Source organism: Gossypium hirsutum, chromosome A05, assembly GCF_007990345.1.
Source record: "Gossypium hirsutum isolate 1008001.06 chromosome A05, Gossypium_hirsutum_v2.1, whole genome shotgun sequence".
NCBI lineage: Eukaryota > Viridiplantae > Streptophyta > Magnoliopsida > Malvales > Malvaceae > Gossypium > Gossypium hirsutum.
In genome coordinates this window covers 23,990,030-24,008,842 of record NC_053428.1, presented here as the reverse complement: position 1 = coordinate 24,008,842, position 18,813 = coordinate 23,990,030, and the positions used below count along the sequence as shown (strand labels likewise).

The 18,813-nt window shown below is 33.4% G+C and overlaps 2 protein-coding genes across 9 annotated transcripts; both read left to right on the top strand.

The window, feature by feature from the left end:
- Positions 1 to 1,556: 1,556 nt before the first annotated feature.
- On the top strand, positions 1,557 to 6,509 carry LOC107922700 (biotin--protein ligase 2). Of its 2 annotated transcripts, XM_016852833.2 has the most exons (9): positions 1,557 to 2,103; positions 2,198 to 2,259; positions 2,336 to 2,484; positions 2,648 to 2,768; positions 3,180 to 3,335; positions 3,847 to 3,892; positions 4,652 to 4,718; positions 5,299 to 5,375; positions 6,231 to 6,509. In XM_016852833.2, exons 1-9 carry the CDS (start codon positions 1,736 to 1,738, stop codon positions 6,271 to 6,273), a joined length of 1,089 nt encoding a protein of 362 aa, XP_016708322.2. In that variant the 5' UTR covers positions 1,557 to 1,735; the 3' UTR covers positions 6,274 to 6,509. The 2 variants fall into 2 exon arrangements, 1 of the variants encoding a protein (XP_016708322.2); XR_001691408.2 differs by lacking the exon at positions 6,231 to 6,509 and having other exon boundaries at positions 3,786 to 3,892.
- Positions 6,510 to 8,644: 2,135 nt separating this feature from the next.
- On the top strand, positions 8,645 to 15,764 carry LOC107924548 (oxysterol-binding protein-related protein 1C). Of its 7 annotated transcripts, XR_001691794.2 has the most exons (11): positions 8,645 to 9,407; positions 9,509 to 9,865; positions 9,944 to 10,037; positions 10,360 to 10,805; positions 11,071 to 11,226; positions 12,142 to 12,309; positions 12,409 to 12,549; positions 12,662 to 12,892; positions 13,297 to 13,410; positions 13,520 to 13,654; positions 13,770 to 14,255. XR_001691794.2 is itself a non-coding variant. In XM_041114037.1 (10 exons), the coding sequence occupies exons 1-10, from the start codon at positions 8,916 to 8,918 to the stop codon at positions 15,540 to 15,542; spliced, it is 2,223 nt and encodes a 740-aa protein (XP_040969971.1). In that variant the 5' UTR covers positions 8,645 to 8,915; the 3' UTR covers positions 15,543 to 15,764. The 7 variants fall into 7 exon arrangements, 6 of the variants coding, with proteins under 6 accessions (XP_040969971.1, XP_040969970.1, XP_016710540.2 ...); XM_041114037.1 differs by lacking the exons at positions 13,520 to 13,654; positions 13,770 to 14,255 and adding an exon at positions 15,516 to 15,764 and having other exon boundaries at positions 10,363 to 10,805; XM_041114036.1 differs by having other exon boundaries at positions 10,363 to 10,805; positions 13,520 to 14,255.
- Positions 15,765 to 18,813: the final 3,049 nt, after the last annotated feature.

Genomic DNA, 18,813 nt, shown 5'->3' with positions numbered 1-18,813 from the left:
AATAGATGTGTTAATTTGCTTGGAATGAATTACGTGGTTATGATGGTATTACATTGATGATGAATACAAAATCATATATATATGTATCTATGAGAGCAAGTTGAAAGATTTATGACTTCACCATCACCCCCTTATCAGTATTGTTCTATGACGAAAATTATCTTGATGAGACAGATATGTTTTTCAACTGAGTTAATTCTAATAGTATAGAAATAAATACTAAAATGTTTGAGTGAAAATGTATTGATTATGAGTTGAAACTCATAAAGGTATGGATCAAAGAATAAAACATTTTTTTATTGATGAATGTTATAATTATACAAGCATATGAGTTATGATATTTGGATTATGATGCTATATAGAAATTTTGATTGTGAATTAGTGATTTGAGTTAGAATTTTGTGTTGAGAACAAAAGTGATTAAAAGCAAATGTTTATTAAATGCTTTGAGAATGTGAACTTAGTAATGAATTGGCTATTTGTGATGGTATGTGTTATGCGCATTTATGTGTAAGATAAATTTGAGGCTTTACTACACTCACCCCCATATTAGTAAAATGTTACAATGAAATTTGTGAGATTTTGGTTGAATAAGCTTACGAGTGTAGTGTTACAGAAGTTCGTGTACGGGAGAATAATAATGTGGTCGGAAAAGTGAATGAATTAGAAAATGAGGACAATATAAAAAGAGAGAAATATTTGATAGTTCTGAAAACTACTCAGGTTATCAAAATGGATATCATTCTATATGGATTGTAATTTTTCGATACTTTGTGTAGCTTCAGATGCTGAAATATCGCTATCCTGATTTTCTTATGAATCTATGTGATTATCTGTAAAAGATATGAAAATCCAAAATCATGTGTGAATTTGAAATATATTGTGGAAGTAAATCATTAACCTACCATCTGGTAAGATTTTCGGGGACGAAAATCCCTAAAGGGGGGGAGAGTTGTAATAGCCCGATTTTAGGCTTAGTCGGAACAGTGGTTTCGGGACCACAAATCCGACGAAAAAAAATGTAATGCCTCGTACCCTATTCCGGTGTTGGATACGGGTAAGGGGTGTTACAATATATATATTATAAAACATTTTAAATATATATTACAAATTTTTTAAAATTAATAATATAAATTAAATAAACAAAATAAATTAAGAAAATAATATAAAACATAAAAAAGAAAAAAAATCTAAGAAAAAGACAAAATATAAGAAAAAAAGTAAAAAAGTAAAAAATAAAAAACCAAAAAAAATATAAGAACTTGACACATCAGAAAAGTGGTGACGCCATTTAGAATGGCTCCACCTAAAAATGAAAATTTTTTTTAAGTCTCTCGTTTTTTAGATTTTTTAATATTTTCTTAATATTTTATACTGGTGGTGCCATTCAACATGACTTCACTAAAAATTAATTTTTTAATGATGTGGTAAAGTGGTAGCGTTATATTATATAGCTCCACCACTTTTTTATACATAATTAAAAGGATGAGTTATTTTGGTAATTAATTTATTTTTAGGGTTACTTTAATAATGAAAAAAAAAGCCCAAAGTCACTCATTCAGGACTCAGAATCTACGGTCTGAATGGTGTCTGTGATGCCGACTCCTCGATTGATACCGTAAGAATAACTTCCCTTCATCGTTTTCTCCGTTCTAACCGTCAAAGTAAAGGGCAGGCACTCAAATACCCACCCATCTCCATCTCTAACCCCAACTTCGCCAAAAGCTGATTCTGCATGTTAGTACAAAGCAGCCGCTTCCGCTTCCGCTTCCTTTTCCCTCCCATTCAGAAACGTATTCCCTCAAGCCTTTCTTTCTCTGTCGCCTCCTCAGCCATGGATAGTGCCTCGCCTTCTATGCTGTTTTTATGTGGAAAATCATCATCAGAATGGGAAGTCGCCAAATCCTTGAAAATCAACGACACTCTTAATCTCCCGAACGGCGGCAAAGTTTCTGCTCTTTTACAATCGGAGATTAATACTTTCCGATTTGGTGAATATGCTTTTAATGTCGATTTGTTTTTGAACTCACTCTCAACGAAACGATTCGGTCGGTTCCTTATTTGGTCCCCGCTGTTGCCTTCTACACATGACGTCGTTTCTCAGTAAGCAAATGATGAACTGGCAAAAAAATAAACGAATTTCGTTGAACTATTTTATTCATTGAAGGTTAAAGTTTGATTTTTAGCTTTTGAACAGTAATTTTTGTGAGCTTCCAGTTGGTACAGTTTGTGTAGCTGACACTCAGTTTAAAGGGAGAGGTAAATAATATTTATGAAATGTTAAAAAATTGAAATTCGGTTAATGTGATTCTGTAAATGTTTCGACACTTTGCAGGTCGGTCCAAGAATGCGTGGGAGTCTCCAAGGGGATGCCTTATGTTTTCATTTACATTACAAATGGAAGATGGAAAAACTGTGCCTCTGGTACAATATGTTGTGTCTCTTGCTGTGACGGAGGCTATACAGGATGTTTGTGATCGAAATGTAAGCCTGCCTTCTTTCTCTTTTCTGCCTATATGGCTATTTTGTTTATATTGGTGGTACTTCGGCAATTCAGATCATGCTCCATTACTACATTGCAAATTATTTTTCGGTGTAATCCTGAAGTTAAGATTTTTATAGACTTATTCTTAATAAATTGTTTCAGGGCTTCCCCTTTATTAATGTTACGATCAAGTGGCCGAATGATCTGTACTTGAATGGCCTTAAAGTTGGAGGCATTCTCTGCACATCAACATATAAATCAAAGAAGTTCAATGTTAGTTGTGGTAAAAAGACTCGCTCCTTTTGGGTGACAATAAAAAAATTCAATCTTGCAATGTATACTTCTGTCTGTTTGTTCAAATCCCTAGATTCAGTAGCAGAGCCATTAGCTAGATATAAGCCTATGGGATGTGACCCTGTAAATTTCTTGAAAGTTAATTTCTGATATTTGGAGTTTCCTTGTAGTTTCAAAAATGTATTTATATTGACCCCGGTATTTCTGCTATGCCCTTTCACCTATGAAGGCATTTCAATTAGCATCCTTCTCCAACATGCAAAGTTCTTGCTTCATTAGGGGGTTTACTACTGATCTATTAAATCCTAACCTACAATCAAGAATAGGATATTGCTTGTGTTTTTTATTTGTACAATTTATGTGCATCATGAAGCTTACAAATTAATGGATGTCTTTGCAGGTATAGGTTTTAATGTTGGTAATGAGAAACCAACAACATGTTTGAATACAGTACTAAAAGAGCTTTCTACTACTCCTAATGAGTTTAGAAGAGAAGATGTCATGGCTGCCTTCTTTAATAAATTTGAGATGTTCTATGATATTTTTATAAATCAAGGTGAGTCAATCTTTTGGTCTTCTCTACAGTATCCTGGTATGTGAAAGTACTATTTGCTCTCTTGAATTGGTTTTTCATATAAATTTACAATTTTCGTGCCATGCTAAAACGATTTTTCTAAAAATTTCTGACAAACTGAAATGCTAGAAAATGCTTGTGTTTGTTACAGTTAATTCTAAATGAATTATCGGCTTTGAAATTTGTGTGGATTACCTTTGGTGAATAAAAGCAGTTGCGTCTCCGTCTGATGGTGTAGGTCCCAAAAATTTTCTATCTTCCCTTAGCTATAGTGTGTCCACTGTTTTTGTTTTCTCCATTTGGTTTTCTAAGAGGAATCCTATAAATATATAGAGTGTTCATTGTCTAAACTATGAAACAAATGGTTTCAGGAGTCTTCTTTTAGAAATAACAAAACAATGTGCTATAATTGTTGATTTATATTAATTGTAGTTAATAGCTTTCAATACAAGACCAAGTCAAAGTTCACTTTTGGTGGGGCTATAACATGCAGGATTTCAAACTCTTGAGGAACTTTACTATAGAACATGGCTTCACAGGTGAAGTTCTTACTGTTTTAACCTTTCAATATATGCACTTGATCTGTTATGAAACTTTGTGGTTTTAATAATTCAAGAGAAGAAATTATTTTAGTTACTTAATATATGATTGAAGTGTGATCTAGGGATGATTGTGGCTCTGGTTGTAGCATGTCTGCACCAAGTTGGCTTTCATGATTTAAGTTAGGCTGTTGCACTTATCAACCTCAATCTTTTCTTGTTGCTCCAAACAATTGCCCCCTGGCTGCATTAATATGAAGTCAAATAAAATTTTTGCCTTTCCACATCTATGGCATCAAAGTCAAGGAAGGTTGGCCAATGTGATGATGTTCTTATTTGAATCCCACTGTCTTAAAATGTATATAGTGGAGAAACCTTTTAGAAGGTGGTTTTTATGGATGGCTATATCCAGAGAAAAGAATTGTGGTCTGCTTATCTTCCAGGGCTATTATGGCTTTTAGTAGTCTCCATAATTTAATTGAACTTGAACTGCCTATTCAACATGTGTGCTGATTTGTGTATCTCCATACTGATCTTTTCTATATAACTTTTATGTTAATAAACTTCTATGCATCTGTACACTGGCATCATTTTGCTTCTCTTCTTAATTGATGCAACCCAATTGAGCTTGTGCATCTCCTATGTATTCTGAACCATATGGATCATGTTGAAACTTTCCTATCATATATGGCATGCCTATATATGTTGTAAAGCTTTGTTATTATAGATGTGTGATTTTATTTTGAATTGGCTGTGCAGTGGGCAGAGAGTTATTGTACAGGAAAAGAATGAGGATAGAGTTGTTGAAAACGTGGTCACAATCCAGGTATGGTATACTCAAAAAGGTTACTGCTTAATTGGTTTCATGTCAACTTGTGGATATAAGCATGTGAAAAAAATGGCCTTCTAAATATTGAAGTTCGTCGATGAAATTTGTCTTTTTCTATAATAGGAACTTTAATTTCTGTTTCCATGACTAACTATTTGTGTTCTTGGAGTAAATAATTTTCAGTTAGTAAATTTATTCCCATCCCATTCTTCACGTTGTAATTTATATTTGCTAGTCTAGACTTTGTCACTTGGTGAAATTTCATTTGCATATCATTTTTTGTAAAAGTAAAGGGGGCAATGAAAGAACGTCTTCATTTTAGTGGTCATGCTCAAACATATGGTTTGGTTATCTAGAGCTGCTCATTGCCTTAGTACACCTGTGGATCTCTGACGTGAAAAGGGTATAGCCAATGATCTTGTCATAAAGATATGGAGCTTGTTTTGTGAACCTCTATTGTTTCTGTAGCAATTTCTGTTCCATATAAATGAACTTGATTTCATTTCATTGATGCTAACTTAAACTAGAGTGTTTTACAAGCTACGTTTATAAATTACTGATCACCTCTCTTTGGCAGGGTTTGACGTCCTCAGGTTATTTGTTAGCTATTGGTGACGACAATCAAATGTGTGAGCTTCATCCCGATGGAAACAGGTATCTATTTCTACTGTTGTCCTTGCTAAAGTTGCCCTATGACGCCTTAGAAAATTTTCCATCAGATAGAAAGATAACATTAGCACCTTGCAGAATTCAGCTCTATTTTATCGGTAGTATCTGATTTAACCTCTTCCAGGAACTTACAAAAGAAATCTAACAGATTAACTATACAGAAAATAAGCGGCAAATCATGGATCCTTGAAGCTTTAATGGCTTCCTCTAAAACTGGATTCTCTGAGAACACCAGAGGATACCAAGTAATCGACACTGCCATGTGCTATTTTCATTCCTCATTATTCTAAACAGTGAATCCACTTCCTAAAAAAAATTTCTGCTCCTTGCATGTGTGGAACCTAAAATGCTATTAAAATTAAATGGTGCTGAAAGTGACAGAAATAACTTGGGCAAAATTTCTGACAATCCAAAATGATATATATGGCTCAAATGTAGTTATATGATAGGGTCCCCGAATTCTGGCCTGCCCTATAAAATGGGTCCTATAGTGATTGGAAAAGCAGAGGACAGACTCTGGCTCTGCCTTGCAATTTGCAAAATGGGTCAATAGTGAAAGCAAAAACAGATGATAAGTTCTCTCTCCACTGTTAAAGTGCATGTAGCCTCTCCACCATCCAACACATTCTAGCTTCAAAGGTTTTAGTGTTAAAATAAGCAATAATACGGCAAACTGAAAATTTAGGGCTTCCTTTTTGATTGTTCTAAAATATCCATGGATATGAAATCAACCATCCGATTTCATTGGCAGTAATAGTTTCTATGTACTTTCACATGCCAATTTCAAGCCATTTAAGATTTCCTTGTTTCATTATAACATTGACATCCATTTGGCCACAGTTTTGATTTCTTCAAAGGACTGGTCCGAAGAAAACTTGAATGAAGATCATCCGTTTCCAGGGCATCTTTGACGGGAGGCAAACTGTCATGTCATAACATGTATGCAACTTATATGCTCTCTATTTATTTATTTATTTACTTGTGTCATGTATTAGTTTCACGTTTGTATATTGTTTTTTTTTTATCATAAACGTGTTTGAAGTAGGTTATCTTTATATAATTTTTTGTTATCTAGATTTTGACAGATTCATATGTTTATATTTATGGTGTTTTGTGTTATGTTGTTATTTTTTCCTTTCATGTCCAACATTGCCATCCCCCCTACCCTTTTTCTCCTTCTCAGCCTGGGCGTTGTTTCTTAGGTCCGACAAGAAAACATTTTAGTCATTCTGACTTGATATTAGTGGGCGTTTTGTTTTTATTTAATTTTAATGAATTTATGAATTCGATAGAATTAAGAAACATTTTTATGTCAAAAAAAAAGTTCTTGTTCGAACCTATACGAACTGGTATACAAAACCCATACGAAATTATAATAAAATATTTTAACATGAGGACAAATAACAATCATAACAATTGCATCTCCCTGCAGCTTTTGTCAGGTTGATAAGACTGGGTTTCCAGTTTTTGTAAATGAAAAAAAAAGGTCTTAAATTAGTTAATCTTGAATATAATTTAATTTGACTCGTTCGAAAAATTATGGGAAAAAATGAAGTAATCATTTGAAGTAAATATCAACAAATTTTGGACTGTCGTGCAGTTGTAGAAGTTGTTTACTGTGCAGCACAGTCAACATCGTATAGCGATTTGTCTTACTTGCCGACCTGCCTGCTGTTCTTAAACTTGCACACTCACAAACCAAACCAAGTTGCTTTACAACAACAAAAAAAGAAAGTGGACAATAATTATAGATGATGTGACAAATGTGGATGGTTTTGTGGTTTAATGATACTTTCCCTCATCGAATATTCTATTTCTTGGATAATGAACTGAATCCAGTTCTAACATCCATGCTTTCTTCCAATTGTGCTTGATGGTTTTGTCGAGAAGGTCACAGATTCAATGCACTGCCAAAGGATACTCCAACTTTGTAGTTGACTCTTCCCTTTTAAGATTTTTACCACACTAGAACCTATGCCGTTGTCTTCCAGCATAATTCTAGTTCTAATTAATTAATGCTACTTCTTCCACCATAAAATAATTTATTCTTTCATTATATGCATATATTAAGAAAAGACTTATTGGTTAATTACTTCTTTCTTTTGCGAACAAACGGTTAATTTTTTTCAAAAGATGTTTATTAATACAAGTAAAGCAAATAACTAAAAACAATATACAATTAAATGTAAGGTTTGAAATTAAAAATAATAACACATACAAAATTAAAATAATAAATTGATTTAAATTGTGAGTAAAATAGTATCTAAATAGGTGAATACATCATATTAAAGGGTAAGTATTGGATATACTGATAATATATATATTTTATTTCATAAGTAATATTAAAAAATTGGCATGTTTCTTTTTTTTTTAATATTTTACTATACTCTTATAGACTTATCAACTCTCTGATTCTACTTGTGAAGTTTAAAAACTTAACCGATAGTATACTAGATATTATTCCAATATTAAATGCACTTCAATTATTTATCATGATATTATCATTTTTCTTGAGTTGGTATCAAGCCAACTTGTGACACTAATTCAATCAACGACAGAATCAATATATATACAAAACGACATGGATGAAAAATTTTGTGAAATAATATTGAAGTATTATGAAAATATTAAAATAAAGCTTTTGGTTAGAATAGTAAAGGAAATGTTTTTTATTTATATATATTTTCTGAATTCATTAAAATTATAAAAAGATAAAATACCATCATAATAATATAAATTATTTTACACATACGAGAATTTTTTTGTAATTTTCTTAATTGAATTGATAACTGATTGACCTGTTGTTATACCAACTTAATCACACAAATATAAATACACATTAATTAGAACTAAAATTAAACTTAATACAAAGTATAATGAATTTAAATATAAATAAATTCTTTACATATCATTAAGAGTAACACTTAGTGAGACTAAATAAAGAATTTATGAGCATCAACTAATTATATTAATACAAAGTGGTGTTTAGTTGGACGAAATTAAATACAAATGGCAAAATTCATGCATCTCTTCGCTAATTTCTGATATTATTATGTCTTAATTAAATATCATCTTTGTTGAACCGAACCGGTCAGCGGATTAAAATTTTCCCTCTCTCGCTCGGGTTACCCGCCCGAAGTTCCCGCCAACGGCCACCCCTTTCCTCAAACGGCCGTCCTTTTTTAGTACTATTTTTTGTAACCGTCTGCCCAAATTCTACTGACATTTATGTGTATATAAATAAACAAAATTCAACTAATGGATCTCCTTTTTCTCTATCTCGTAAATGACAATCCAAGAAATTTAAAGAACAAAAAAAAAAAAATGAAGAGTGGAGAGCCATGAAAACTGTAACTGTAACCACCGTGCTCTCCATCGCCACGTCAGCTTTTACCTATCCCGGTGTCTTCCGATTATTCTATTTTTTTATAAAGAACAATTAATCTTACGCATTCTTTTTTGCTGTTTGGAACCACCGTACCTGGCCATTCTCCGATCAAAACATTTCCTACGGCGTTCGTCTTTATGAGTAATCCTTCTGTGAGAAACCTTTCCCCTTCCTCTTCCGCTCCTATATCCCGATCCAAGTCGACCCTACCTTTGGATCAAATTCAGTGCCCGTGCAGTCCAAGCCACCAGGTTCACTATAATCGTAGCAGAAGCGTGAATTATTATAATCGGATGAAACAGAAGAACGGAGAGTCGTCGGGACGAGAGGTGACGGCGGCCCTAGTGGATGTGAAGCTAAACAACATTGTAGGGAACGGGATATCCGGAGTGCTTTACAAATGGGTGAATTACGGGAAAGGTTGGAAACCGAGGTGGTTCGTTTTGCAAGACGGAGTGCTATCATATTATAAACTCCATGGACCTGATAAGATCGTCGTCAGCCAAGAAACGGAAAAAGGATGCAAAGTTATCGGCGAAGAGTCTCTTCGTATTATAACCAGTTGTCGCAAACCCATTTGTCATCAATCCCTCACCCGTCGCAAACCCTTCGGTGAAGTCCACCTAAAGGTCAAAGCGAAGAAAAACGATTAAAATAAGCAAAAGAAAAACAAATTTGAATTTCATTTCTTTCTTTCTTTCTTTTTTATTGAATCTTGAAATTTTCTCAGGTTTCCTCGATTAGGGAAAGCAAATCAGATGACAAGAGGTTCTCGATTTACACCGGAACGAAAATGCTTCATTTACGAGCCGAGACGCGGGACGATAAGGTCGCGTGGATTGAAGCGCTTCAGGCGGTTAAGGATATGTTCCCTAGGATACCTAATAGCGAGCTCATGGTTCAGGTGAACAATGCGTCAGTTTCCACGGAGAAGTTGAGGCAACAGCTGATGCAGGAAGGGGTAAGCGAATTGGCTATCCAAGATAGCCAGCAGATTATGAGGACGGAATTCTTAACAATGCAGAAGCAGATGCTGTTGCTTAGACAGAAACAGTATCTCCTCATTGAAACCTTGCGTCAGTTAGAGGTAAATGAAACAAAGGTTTTTACTTCTTTTTTGCAATCTTCTGCTAAGAAATTGCTAGTTTGTACTCTTATTTTGCAGGCAGAAAAAGTTGATCTGGAAAATACAGTGGTCAACGAGAGCCAAAACAAGTCGAATCAAGAGGCTTACGCCATGGTAAAGCATGACAGAAGTGGTAAGATTATTAGGCAGTAAAACTATTTTATTTCAATTGTCGCTTCTATAAACTAATTTGTCGACAACTTTAACGCTTGTTAAGCAGAGGTTTATCAGTCATCTTGAATCAATTTTTGTGTATGTTTCTCAGTCATCTTTTTTATTGTTAATTGTGTGTTCCATTTAATAATATTATCAGGTGTTTATAGTGTTGATTGCTAGGATATACAAATTGCTTTCTGTCTTCTTTTGTTTAATTTCATTTAAGTCATTGTCATTACTTTCTGCTCATAGCATTGTTAATTATGGTTTTTTTCCCCTTTGTCCAAATTCTTACTTAGAAGGAAATACAACCGACTCAGATGACGACCCTGAAAGAGTTGATGCTGCAGAAGAAGAAACTGATGATGATGACCATAATTTCTTTGATACTCGTGAATTTTTATCATCGAGTTCTTTCAAAGACAATGGATCTGATGTCCGGGCGTCATCTTTCTCTTCAGATGATGGTCTTAATACTCTTGGTTCTGAAGATGACACTGATCCTCAAATCAAATCAGTTGGAAATAGCTTTCCTTACATTAAACGGCGAAAAAAATTGCCTGACCCTGTTGAAAAGGAGAAGGGTGTAAGTCTTTGGTCAATGATTAAGGATAATATTGGGAAAGACCTTACAAAAGTTTGTCTTCCTGTTTACTTCAATGAGCCTCTCTCTTCTCTTCAAAAGTGTTTTGAGGATTTGGAATATTCATATCTACTTGACCGTGCTAATGAATGGGGGAAAAGGGTGAGTCTTGGAGGTCTGTACTCAGGAAATAGAACATTCATTGCAATATAAAGTTATCCTGCTCTAATATTCCTCTATCACCATATCACTTCCTTAATTTAGTTACACATATCTTTCTTATATCTGATTTCCCAGCCTCTTTTCTCTGTTACACATATCTTTCCTTTATATGCTTATACCAGTTCCCTCTCTTCAGGAACTTTGAGAATCTGAATCTTTGGCAAGATTCCTCTCACACATAATCTTTCCCTCTAAAAATTTGCAGGGGAATAGCCTCATGAGGATTCTTAATGTGGCTGCATTTGCTGTGTCTGGATATTCTTCAACAGAAGGAAGAATCTGCAAACCTTTTAATCCATTATTAGGGGAAACATATGAGGCCGACTTTCCAGATAAAGGCGTACACTTCTTCTCAGAGAAGGTTTATCTTGGTCTATCCTTGTCTACTTTTTCATTTTACTCCATCTAAGGAAAATTGTCTTTCAAACTTTACTGCCTGTTTCACCACGTCAACCAAGATTCAAGTAATGGACTTCCCTTTTTTAATGTGTAAATCTCAGTCAAGGAATATTGCTGAAATTAACTTTGCATGTTCTCTGCTACATCAGTTCACATGCTTATTTCAACGATCTCAAATTAACTCAATTTTTGTTGTATCCCTGAAGCCAAAATGCTATACTGCAAGAGCTTTGCAAATTTAGTACGTTATTGATGCTTTGGTGTGTAGAAAGGCAGAGTGAGAATTTCCTTCTTTATTCCTTACCACTTTTTGTTTCTTCATCTGCTGCTGCCCTTTTTTTTTTTTTTTTTTTTTACTTTGGTCTAAATGCTCATAGAAAAACTTGTTATAGGTTCAACCTTAACAAAGCAAATAAATAGGGCATTAAGTAACAAGGTAGCAAGTTAATCAATCATTAGTCATCACCTAAAATGATATTGACTGAGTGCCTAACTATAACAGAAGCTAGTGGCTTTGATAGACTGGTGAAATCAACCTTGCCGTTGTTGGATTACTGGGGGAAGGGAAGGAGAGCGTGCCGAAGCCACTGAACCTCAATAGAGGATGTTAAACATCATATTATGCATTTAGATCTTAAGGAGTGGCAGTGTTAGTGGCTCTGCTTTTCTTGAGGCATTAATACCTCCTACTCTGTCTAGGGTACTGGAAAATGAGCTACAAAGTGCTTATTTTGTGTATATACTTCCATGGTAATATTTTTTACATCTGTGTGTATACATATACTTCCATAGTAATCTTTTTTTTTTTTCATATTTGTTTGTTTATATCTTAATGCAATTTATGAATTTGCTGACAATTATTCCATATTGGTGTCAGGTCAGTCATCATCCTACGATTGTAGCATGTCATTGTGAGGGTACAGGGTGGAAATTTTGGGGTGATAGTAATTTAAAGAGCAAATTTTGGGGTCGCTCAATTATGCTTGAACCTGTTGGTGTTTTGACCTTGGAGTTTGAAGATGGAGAAGTGTTCCAATGGAGTAAGGTATAACCTCAAAAGTTAACAAACAAATATTTAGGTTTGTGGTGTATGTACTGAGACATATTCGTTGTCTCCAATCGAAAATTGTACTTTCTTTTGCAGGTTACCACATCAATATACAATCTCATACTGGGAAAGTTGTACTGCGATCACTATGGTACCATGCAAATAAAAGGGAATCGTGAATATTCATGTAAGTTGAAATTCAAGGAGCAATCTATTGTAGACAGAAATCCTCGCCAGGTGATCTTTCATTTTCCTCGATGTAACTTCTTATTGAATTATATCAACTACATTTTTTAGAATTATAATATCTTTTATTATCCTCATTTTTATAAAAAAAATTTACATTCAGGTACATGGTGTAGTTCAAGGTAAGAATGGAGAGACAGCAGCTACGTTATTTGGAAAATGGAATGAGAGCATGCAATATGTGAATGGAGAATGTTCTGTCAAGGGAAAAGGGCAAGAGTCTTTGTCGGAAGCCGACCTACTCTGGAAAAAGAGCAAGCCTCCTAAATTTCCGACCAGATATAACTTAACACGTTTTGCCATCACATTGAATGAAGTCACTCCTGATCTAAAGGTATAGTTTTGATTGGATTTATAAATTTGGTACCAATCTAATGCCTTAAGGGGGTGGTGTGAAAATTCCATTGTGGTTTATGTCAGTTCATTTCACACAGGAAGATATTTGGTGACCTTTATATCTATATAATTTGGTTGCCATTGCATTTTGAGTCATCCCTACAATAATTTCACTATTACAACTAGTACTTGGTACAATATCTCGCTTGGGTGCTACTAAGACATAAACTCTGATAATTTAATTTTTGGTAATAAATTCTTTTGTGTAGTATCGGAACTAATGTTTCCATTTGAACCTGTAAGAAAAAATGGAACAATTTGAAACCATTGCACTATCTCTACATAGCTTATTAACTACATTGCAGTAATTGGACACTTTTTTAATCTCCTTCCTGTATGCAGGAAAAGCTACCCCCTACTGATTCAAGGCTGAGACCTGATCAGAGGTATCTGGAAAATGGGGAGTATGAAATGGCAAATTCAGAGAAGCTACGGTTGGAACAGCGGCAACGTCAGGTAAGCTTACCATTTCATTTCATCTGTACTGTCAATTCTAAGCATCAGCAGCACAAATTGGCAAGGCATGGATTTAGATCACCATGAAATTCTTTTTTTGAGTTTTTAGGGAACTATGAAGCGAAAAGACGAACTAAAGTTGCTTTTTTGCTCATTCCAAGTTTTAGACTCCCAATACAGAGTAAAAGCTTAATGACATAAAGACACCAAAGCTTTCTAGAACTGACTAGAAAATGCCAATGAGGTAGTAAATGTAAAGATCTTAAATGATGCATATGGAGGTATAGCAGTAGCAGGACCTAATATGAATGTTTAATGTCTTGGGTTTACTCAATTTGTTCTGAACGGTTGGACTCAAGGCGACCGTGTGGAGAGAATATGAGCTGAGCCAAACATGTACTATAAACATTAAGAAGCCAAAGGACATCACCGGGGAACAATAATATTAGTTAGACATTTTCTTGAAAGTTTTCATATTGCACCTAGCAACTAGCCCAACTCAACTGCTGACTTGGACGCCAATGGGGATTGCCCATCATCTTTGTTTCTTTGTCCAATCTTAGTTTTGCAGATGCATAGGCAGTGATTTTATCCTAGACCCTACATGAAAACGGTTTAGTAATCATTTGTCGTGGGTAAACTAAGAAAACTACCTTGTTGTGATCATAACTGAGTAGGATGAGCAATCTAGGGATCAGCCTAACCACATCTTGAGTGCTTCTTTTTTGTTAATCTTAGAAATGGACTTGTAGGCGTCTTTGCTCTAAATTTCCTTTCCAATGTTGAAATTCAGAGAACAGCAGTTTCTGGATTTGTAAATGAATGAAACACGGCTCGGTTGCTAATACCAAAAACGCTATTACAACTACTGTTTTTTTTTTTTTGGTTTGTTTACAACCCTCGCTGCGATACTTGTTATGAGTTGAGTCATTGCAGGTATATTATAGTTTGGTCACTAGAAAAAAAAAATCCTTGCTGAGATGTTTAACGAAATCCTGTTCAGTTTTCTGGATTTGCATGAAAGGAATTAGCAAATAGGTTAATGGTTGCATGTGGTCTCTTTTGTACATATGATTGGATGGGGGAATCAGGCTCGGAAGATGCAAGAGAGAGGTTGGAAGCCAAGGTGGTTCGCAAGGGAGAAAAACAACGATACATACCGTTATGTGGGTGGATATTGGGAGGCTAGACAGCAGGGAAAGTGGGATTCATGTCCGGATATTTTTGGTCAAATCCTTTCTGATTAGGCTCCTCTCGACTGACTGACCGACTGACTGACTGACTGCAAGTTGCCCCATCATTAACTTGTTGATTCTTTTATTCTTTTTCTCGATATTTTCACGAGACAGGGCGGGCACGGGTACACTTCCACTGGGCCAAAGCTGCCCCCATCACAACTACAATTACACTGCATGTAGGAGATTGCAGGTGGCCTTATATAAGATAATAGCTTTAAGAATATTATTTTCTGTTGTTACAAAGAAAACATTGAAACCATAATCCAGTTATTGGGGTAAGTCAACAACAGAAAAGAAAAATAGGGTTTAAACAGATTGTATTGATTCACAATACAAGGAAAATTTCGCAAACTAATCCAAGTTTTTAAAGTGAAGTGAACACACAGATACATGATTTATAGTAAACATTGAAGCACCGTACGTTACAAAACCCTAAACCATCTACCATATCCACGAGCAAATTTGGTCGGCCTGGGCCTACCCTCAAAAAAAGAAAAGCCTAGTCTGTTGGTTAAGTGATAATTTGAGATTCTACCATCCAAATCCAGATCAATCTGGGCGTTTCTGTTACCACAAGGTAGTAAAAGATACACGGTGACGCAATAAGGATTTGTGTGCCGATTTCTTGCAGAAGAAAAGATATGCTTTATTTTCCTCTTCATTTATTTTATTATTTTATTTTTTTTAAAGCAATAACTTCATTCATCTTTGATACATCGAATTATAGCGAACTTTCCATTTAATTGTGGCATCTATAACTGCTAATAAATTATTCTCATTTTTTTTTAAAAAATTGCTAATATCGTATAATATTTTCTTATCAATTTGGTTGTTAATTAATTTATAAATTTTCTATATGAAAAATAGGAAATGATGATGGGATTGCAAACATGATCTCTAACCGTCCAATCAAACTTCATAAGCCAAGCCAAGGGCCCTCTTCTTTTCTCTTCTCCAGAAATAAATTAAAAAAAAAACAAACGTCGGTATATTAGGGATTTTCTATTTTGGCTCCTTTTTTATTTATTTAAAAAATAAATATGTTGAATATATTTTTTTTAAAAATAATAGACTTATAATTGGTGATCTTTCTTTTAATGACAATCTCACATTTCTCGATACAAAACAAACCTTTCTTCGTCAACTCACCTTTTGTTACGTTATCTATAGCATATTCATATAATTTCTTTTTGTTTTTTCTGAAAACTCAAGAAAATAATTACCAAATTAGCTGTCACCTTTAAACATATTATTTGGTTTTATAATTAATTTGAAGTCACAATATCATTGATCCAGCAGTTTGGGCGGTTAGGCAAGGAATAATGGGGATTTTTAAATTCAACAGACATCTAATTCTACCTCTCACGTGCAATTTCTAAATGCGGAATTCCAATTTCCCTTTCCTTTTACCAATTTTGAGTTATAACTTATCTGTAAAGTAAATTACATTTGGGATCATTTTTGCTATTTTTTCTTTCCACTCAAACTACTCTACCATTTAAAGTCTTGATCCACTCAACATCTTTAATATTTATATGTGTTTTTGCTACAAAATTCTATGATTTCAGTAATTAATCAAATTCATTACGAATCAATCTGATTTTGGAAGTGGGATTATGACCTGAGATTACTCCTTAATCCTCCATTATTATATTCCATCAACAACCCCTTTTTGTTCTTTCTTTCTGTATTGTACTTGAAATCAATGAAAATTATAGATTGAAATAATTTATAGAAATATAATTTAAGCAATTTTTTCTTTAAAAAAAGTTTTTTTTTTAAATTCTTTATCTAAAACTGTCCGATTAAATATTAATTTGGTTGGTATGAATATTGTTAAAAAAAAACCATAATTTTTGGATACATCTAAACAATTATCTAAATTTTGACTTCTTTTGTGTGTGCCAAATATGAAATATCTCCTGTTTCTTTTCTCTTTTCTTAGTGAAAGATAGTCAAACATTTCATGATCTAAAGTTAGTCCTTTTTAAGAAGAAAAATAAATGACAGTAGCTCCAAAAACAGAAAATATTTACTCAAACAAACCTTTCTTTAATTTCTTTTTTTATTTCGATTAAAAGACATTAACCATGTAACTAAAAATTACACTTTTATGCTAACTAGTGCTTAAAAAGTTTTTTCCTTTACAAAAAAACAGAAAAAAAAGATTAATTCTGAAGTGTAATATTTTCATAATAATTAAAGCTTAAAAAAAGTATAGTTAAGTATCTAAATAGTAGATAGGAATATTAAATAATTTTATAAAAATAAAAATGGTAAAAGATGATGAAAAAATTACAAAACGTTATCATATTTAATGAATATATACTTGTTTTATAGTTATCTAATCTTTATTGTTTTATTATCAACATAATTATTTAGGGTTAGTGTTTTCTAATTATGTTGCTTTGGCTTTCAACAATTTGTTGAAAGCAAATACTGCTGTAATCAACTTACTATAATTCTTATGCATTATTTATCATGGGATGTTTGACTATTTTTAGCATTTAAAACTAAATAATAATAATATTAATATTAATAAAGCAACCAATAAGTTTGGTTCGCATGAAAATTGGTAACATCAAACCCATCATTATATAAAATAATAATAATTATTTTCATTTAACTGTCCACTATTATTGGATTTTGGACGATGGGTAGTGAGAAGAAATTTTATTCCATCATTTTTCAACGTTTAATGATTGAAAACCTTAAATCTCTTCTAAATTTAATGCACTAAAACAAATATTTATAACCATGTAATTAAAATTTAAGACACGATATCTATATTTGTTGAATGGATATGTAATTGGCTTTGGGTTTTAGATTAGACACAATCTTTTCTAATAGTTGGATCAAACTTCATTTGGAACATCCAAATTTCATTACAACTTGCATGTCGGATGTTTCAAACTTGCGGGGATGAGGGAATCCCGCATGCTCTTTTGTTTATCAACTAATAATGTTCCTACGTGTATTTTTTATTTTTATTTGTTGTATACGTTAATAATTCATATTATATAATTTTTTATAATAATATTTATTCATACATCTTTGTTAAATATACTTTTGCCCCACCGAATTATTTTTCAAAAATATTTCTAAGAATAACCCTTTATAATTGCTATTTAATCACACATCTACGGTGGGTCTTGCACATTAACCATTATCTCTTGACATCAACTATCACGATTCATTTGGAGTAGTTAACAGCGTGTTCAATTACCACCCTATCAACTTGCTTTGAGATCATCAATAGAGAAATAATACGTGACATTTTAGGATCACAACTGAGGATACATAAACCCTCGGTAAAGGGATCCATATCTATCTATCTATCTGTCTCTCACTCTTTTAAACCGATAACCTCTACTCCCCGACCACCTTATACAACAACTTTCCATTTTACCCTAAACCACCGTCATCTACGCTTTGTATGATCCCAGTAGCAAAATTCTTACGTTCATATTATTTTTTCGTGTGTTTCAAAGGCTATGTGATTCGACCCTATATCGCTTTCATTTGCATTGTCTTGTCACAAACATGAAATATTTCCTGACCTCTCGCATTCCTTGTCTAAAACAACAGCAACTACACATTAATACAAGATAAAAAAGAAAAATGTTCAAATGGGAAGGGATTTTATTCACTTAAGAAAATCATCACATGGATGGTGGACCACCCAAGAGCTTGTCTTATAACCACTCGAACCTTATTTTTACTTATTTATTTATTTATTTTTATTTATTGTGATCTAAAATCTCTGCCTAATTATATCTGATCGATTTTTATGTTTCTAAGTGCCTAAATGGACCATTTTTATTCTTTTTTGTATTTGTTGATATTAGGGTTTAGGTATTGTTGGGGTCTTCTTCATGTTGCATGCACAACTGACACCCCAGCTATGGCCGTGTTGCAATTGCTTGTCCTTTTCCTTCAATTTTTCTTTCTTTTTTCTTAAAAAAAATTCAACTTCCCCTTCAATTAATCATGATATTTGGTCTCAGAGATTGGTTGGGTTTTGGTATATATATATATATAGTTTGAAATAAGATTTGTCTTAAGATTAAAGAAGACATAAAAAAAAAACAAATAAAGTTAAATTTCGAAACACGATATGCAAGTTAAAATAAAGGATAAAAGCTGCCTAAAAATGAAGAGTATT

What these genes read in the sequence shown, in the direction of transcription:
- LOC107924548 (XM_016855048.2), top strand. Translation starts at nt 8,916, where the DNA reads ATGAGTAATCCTTCTGTGAGAAACCTTTCCCCTTCCTCTTCCGCTCCT. An exon ending in TACACTTCTTCTCAGAGAAG is followed by an intron (nt 11,227 to 12,141) that starts GTTTATCTTGGT and finishes TATTGGTGTCAG; the next exon opens with GTCAGTCATCATCCTACGAT. An exon ending in TGGAACAGCGGCAACGTCAG is followed by an intron (nt 13,411 to 14,501) that starts GTAAGCTTACCA and finishes TGGGGGAATCAG; the next exon opens with GCTCGGAAGATGCAAGAGAG.
- LOC107922700 (XM_016852833.2), top strand. Translation starts at nt 1,736, where the DNA reads ATGTTAGTACAAAGCAGCCGCTTCCGCTTCCGCTTCCTTTTCCCTCCC. An exon ending in CACTCAGTTTAAAGGGAGAG is followed by an intron (nt 2,260 to 2,335) that starts GTAAATAATATT and finishes GACACTTTGCAG; the next exon opens with GTCGGTCCAAGAATGCGTGG. An exon ending in CTTCATCCCGATGGAAACAG is followed by an intron (nt 5,376 to 6,230) that starts GTATCTATTTCT and finishes ATTTGGCCACAG; the next exon opens with TTTTGATTTCTTCAAAGGAC.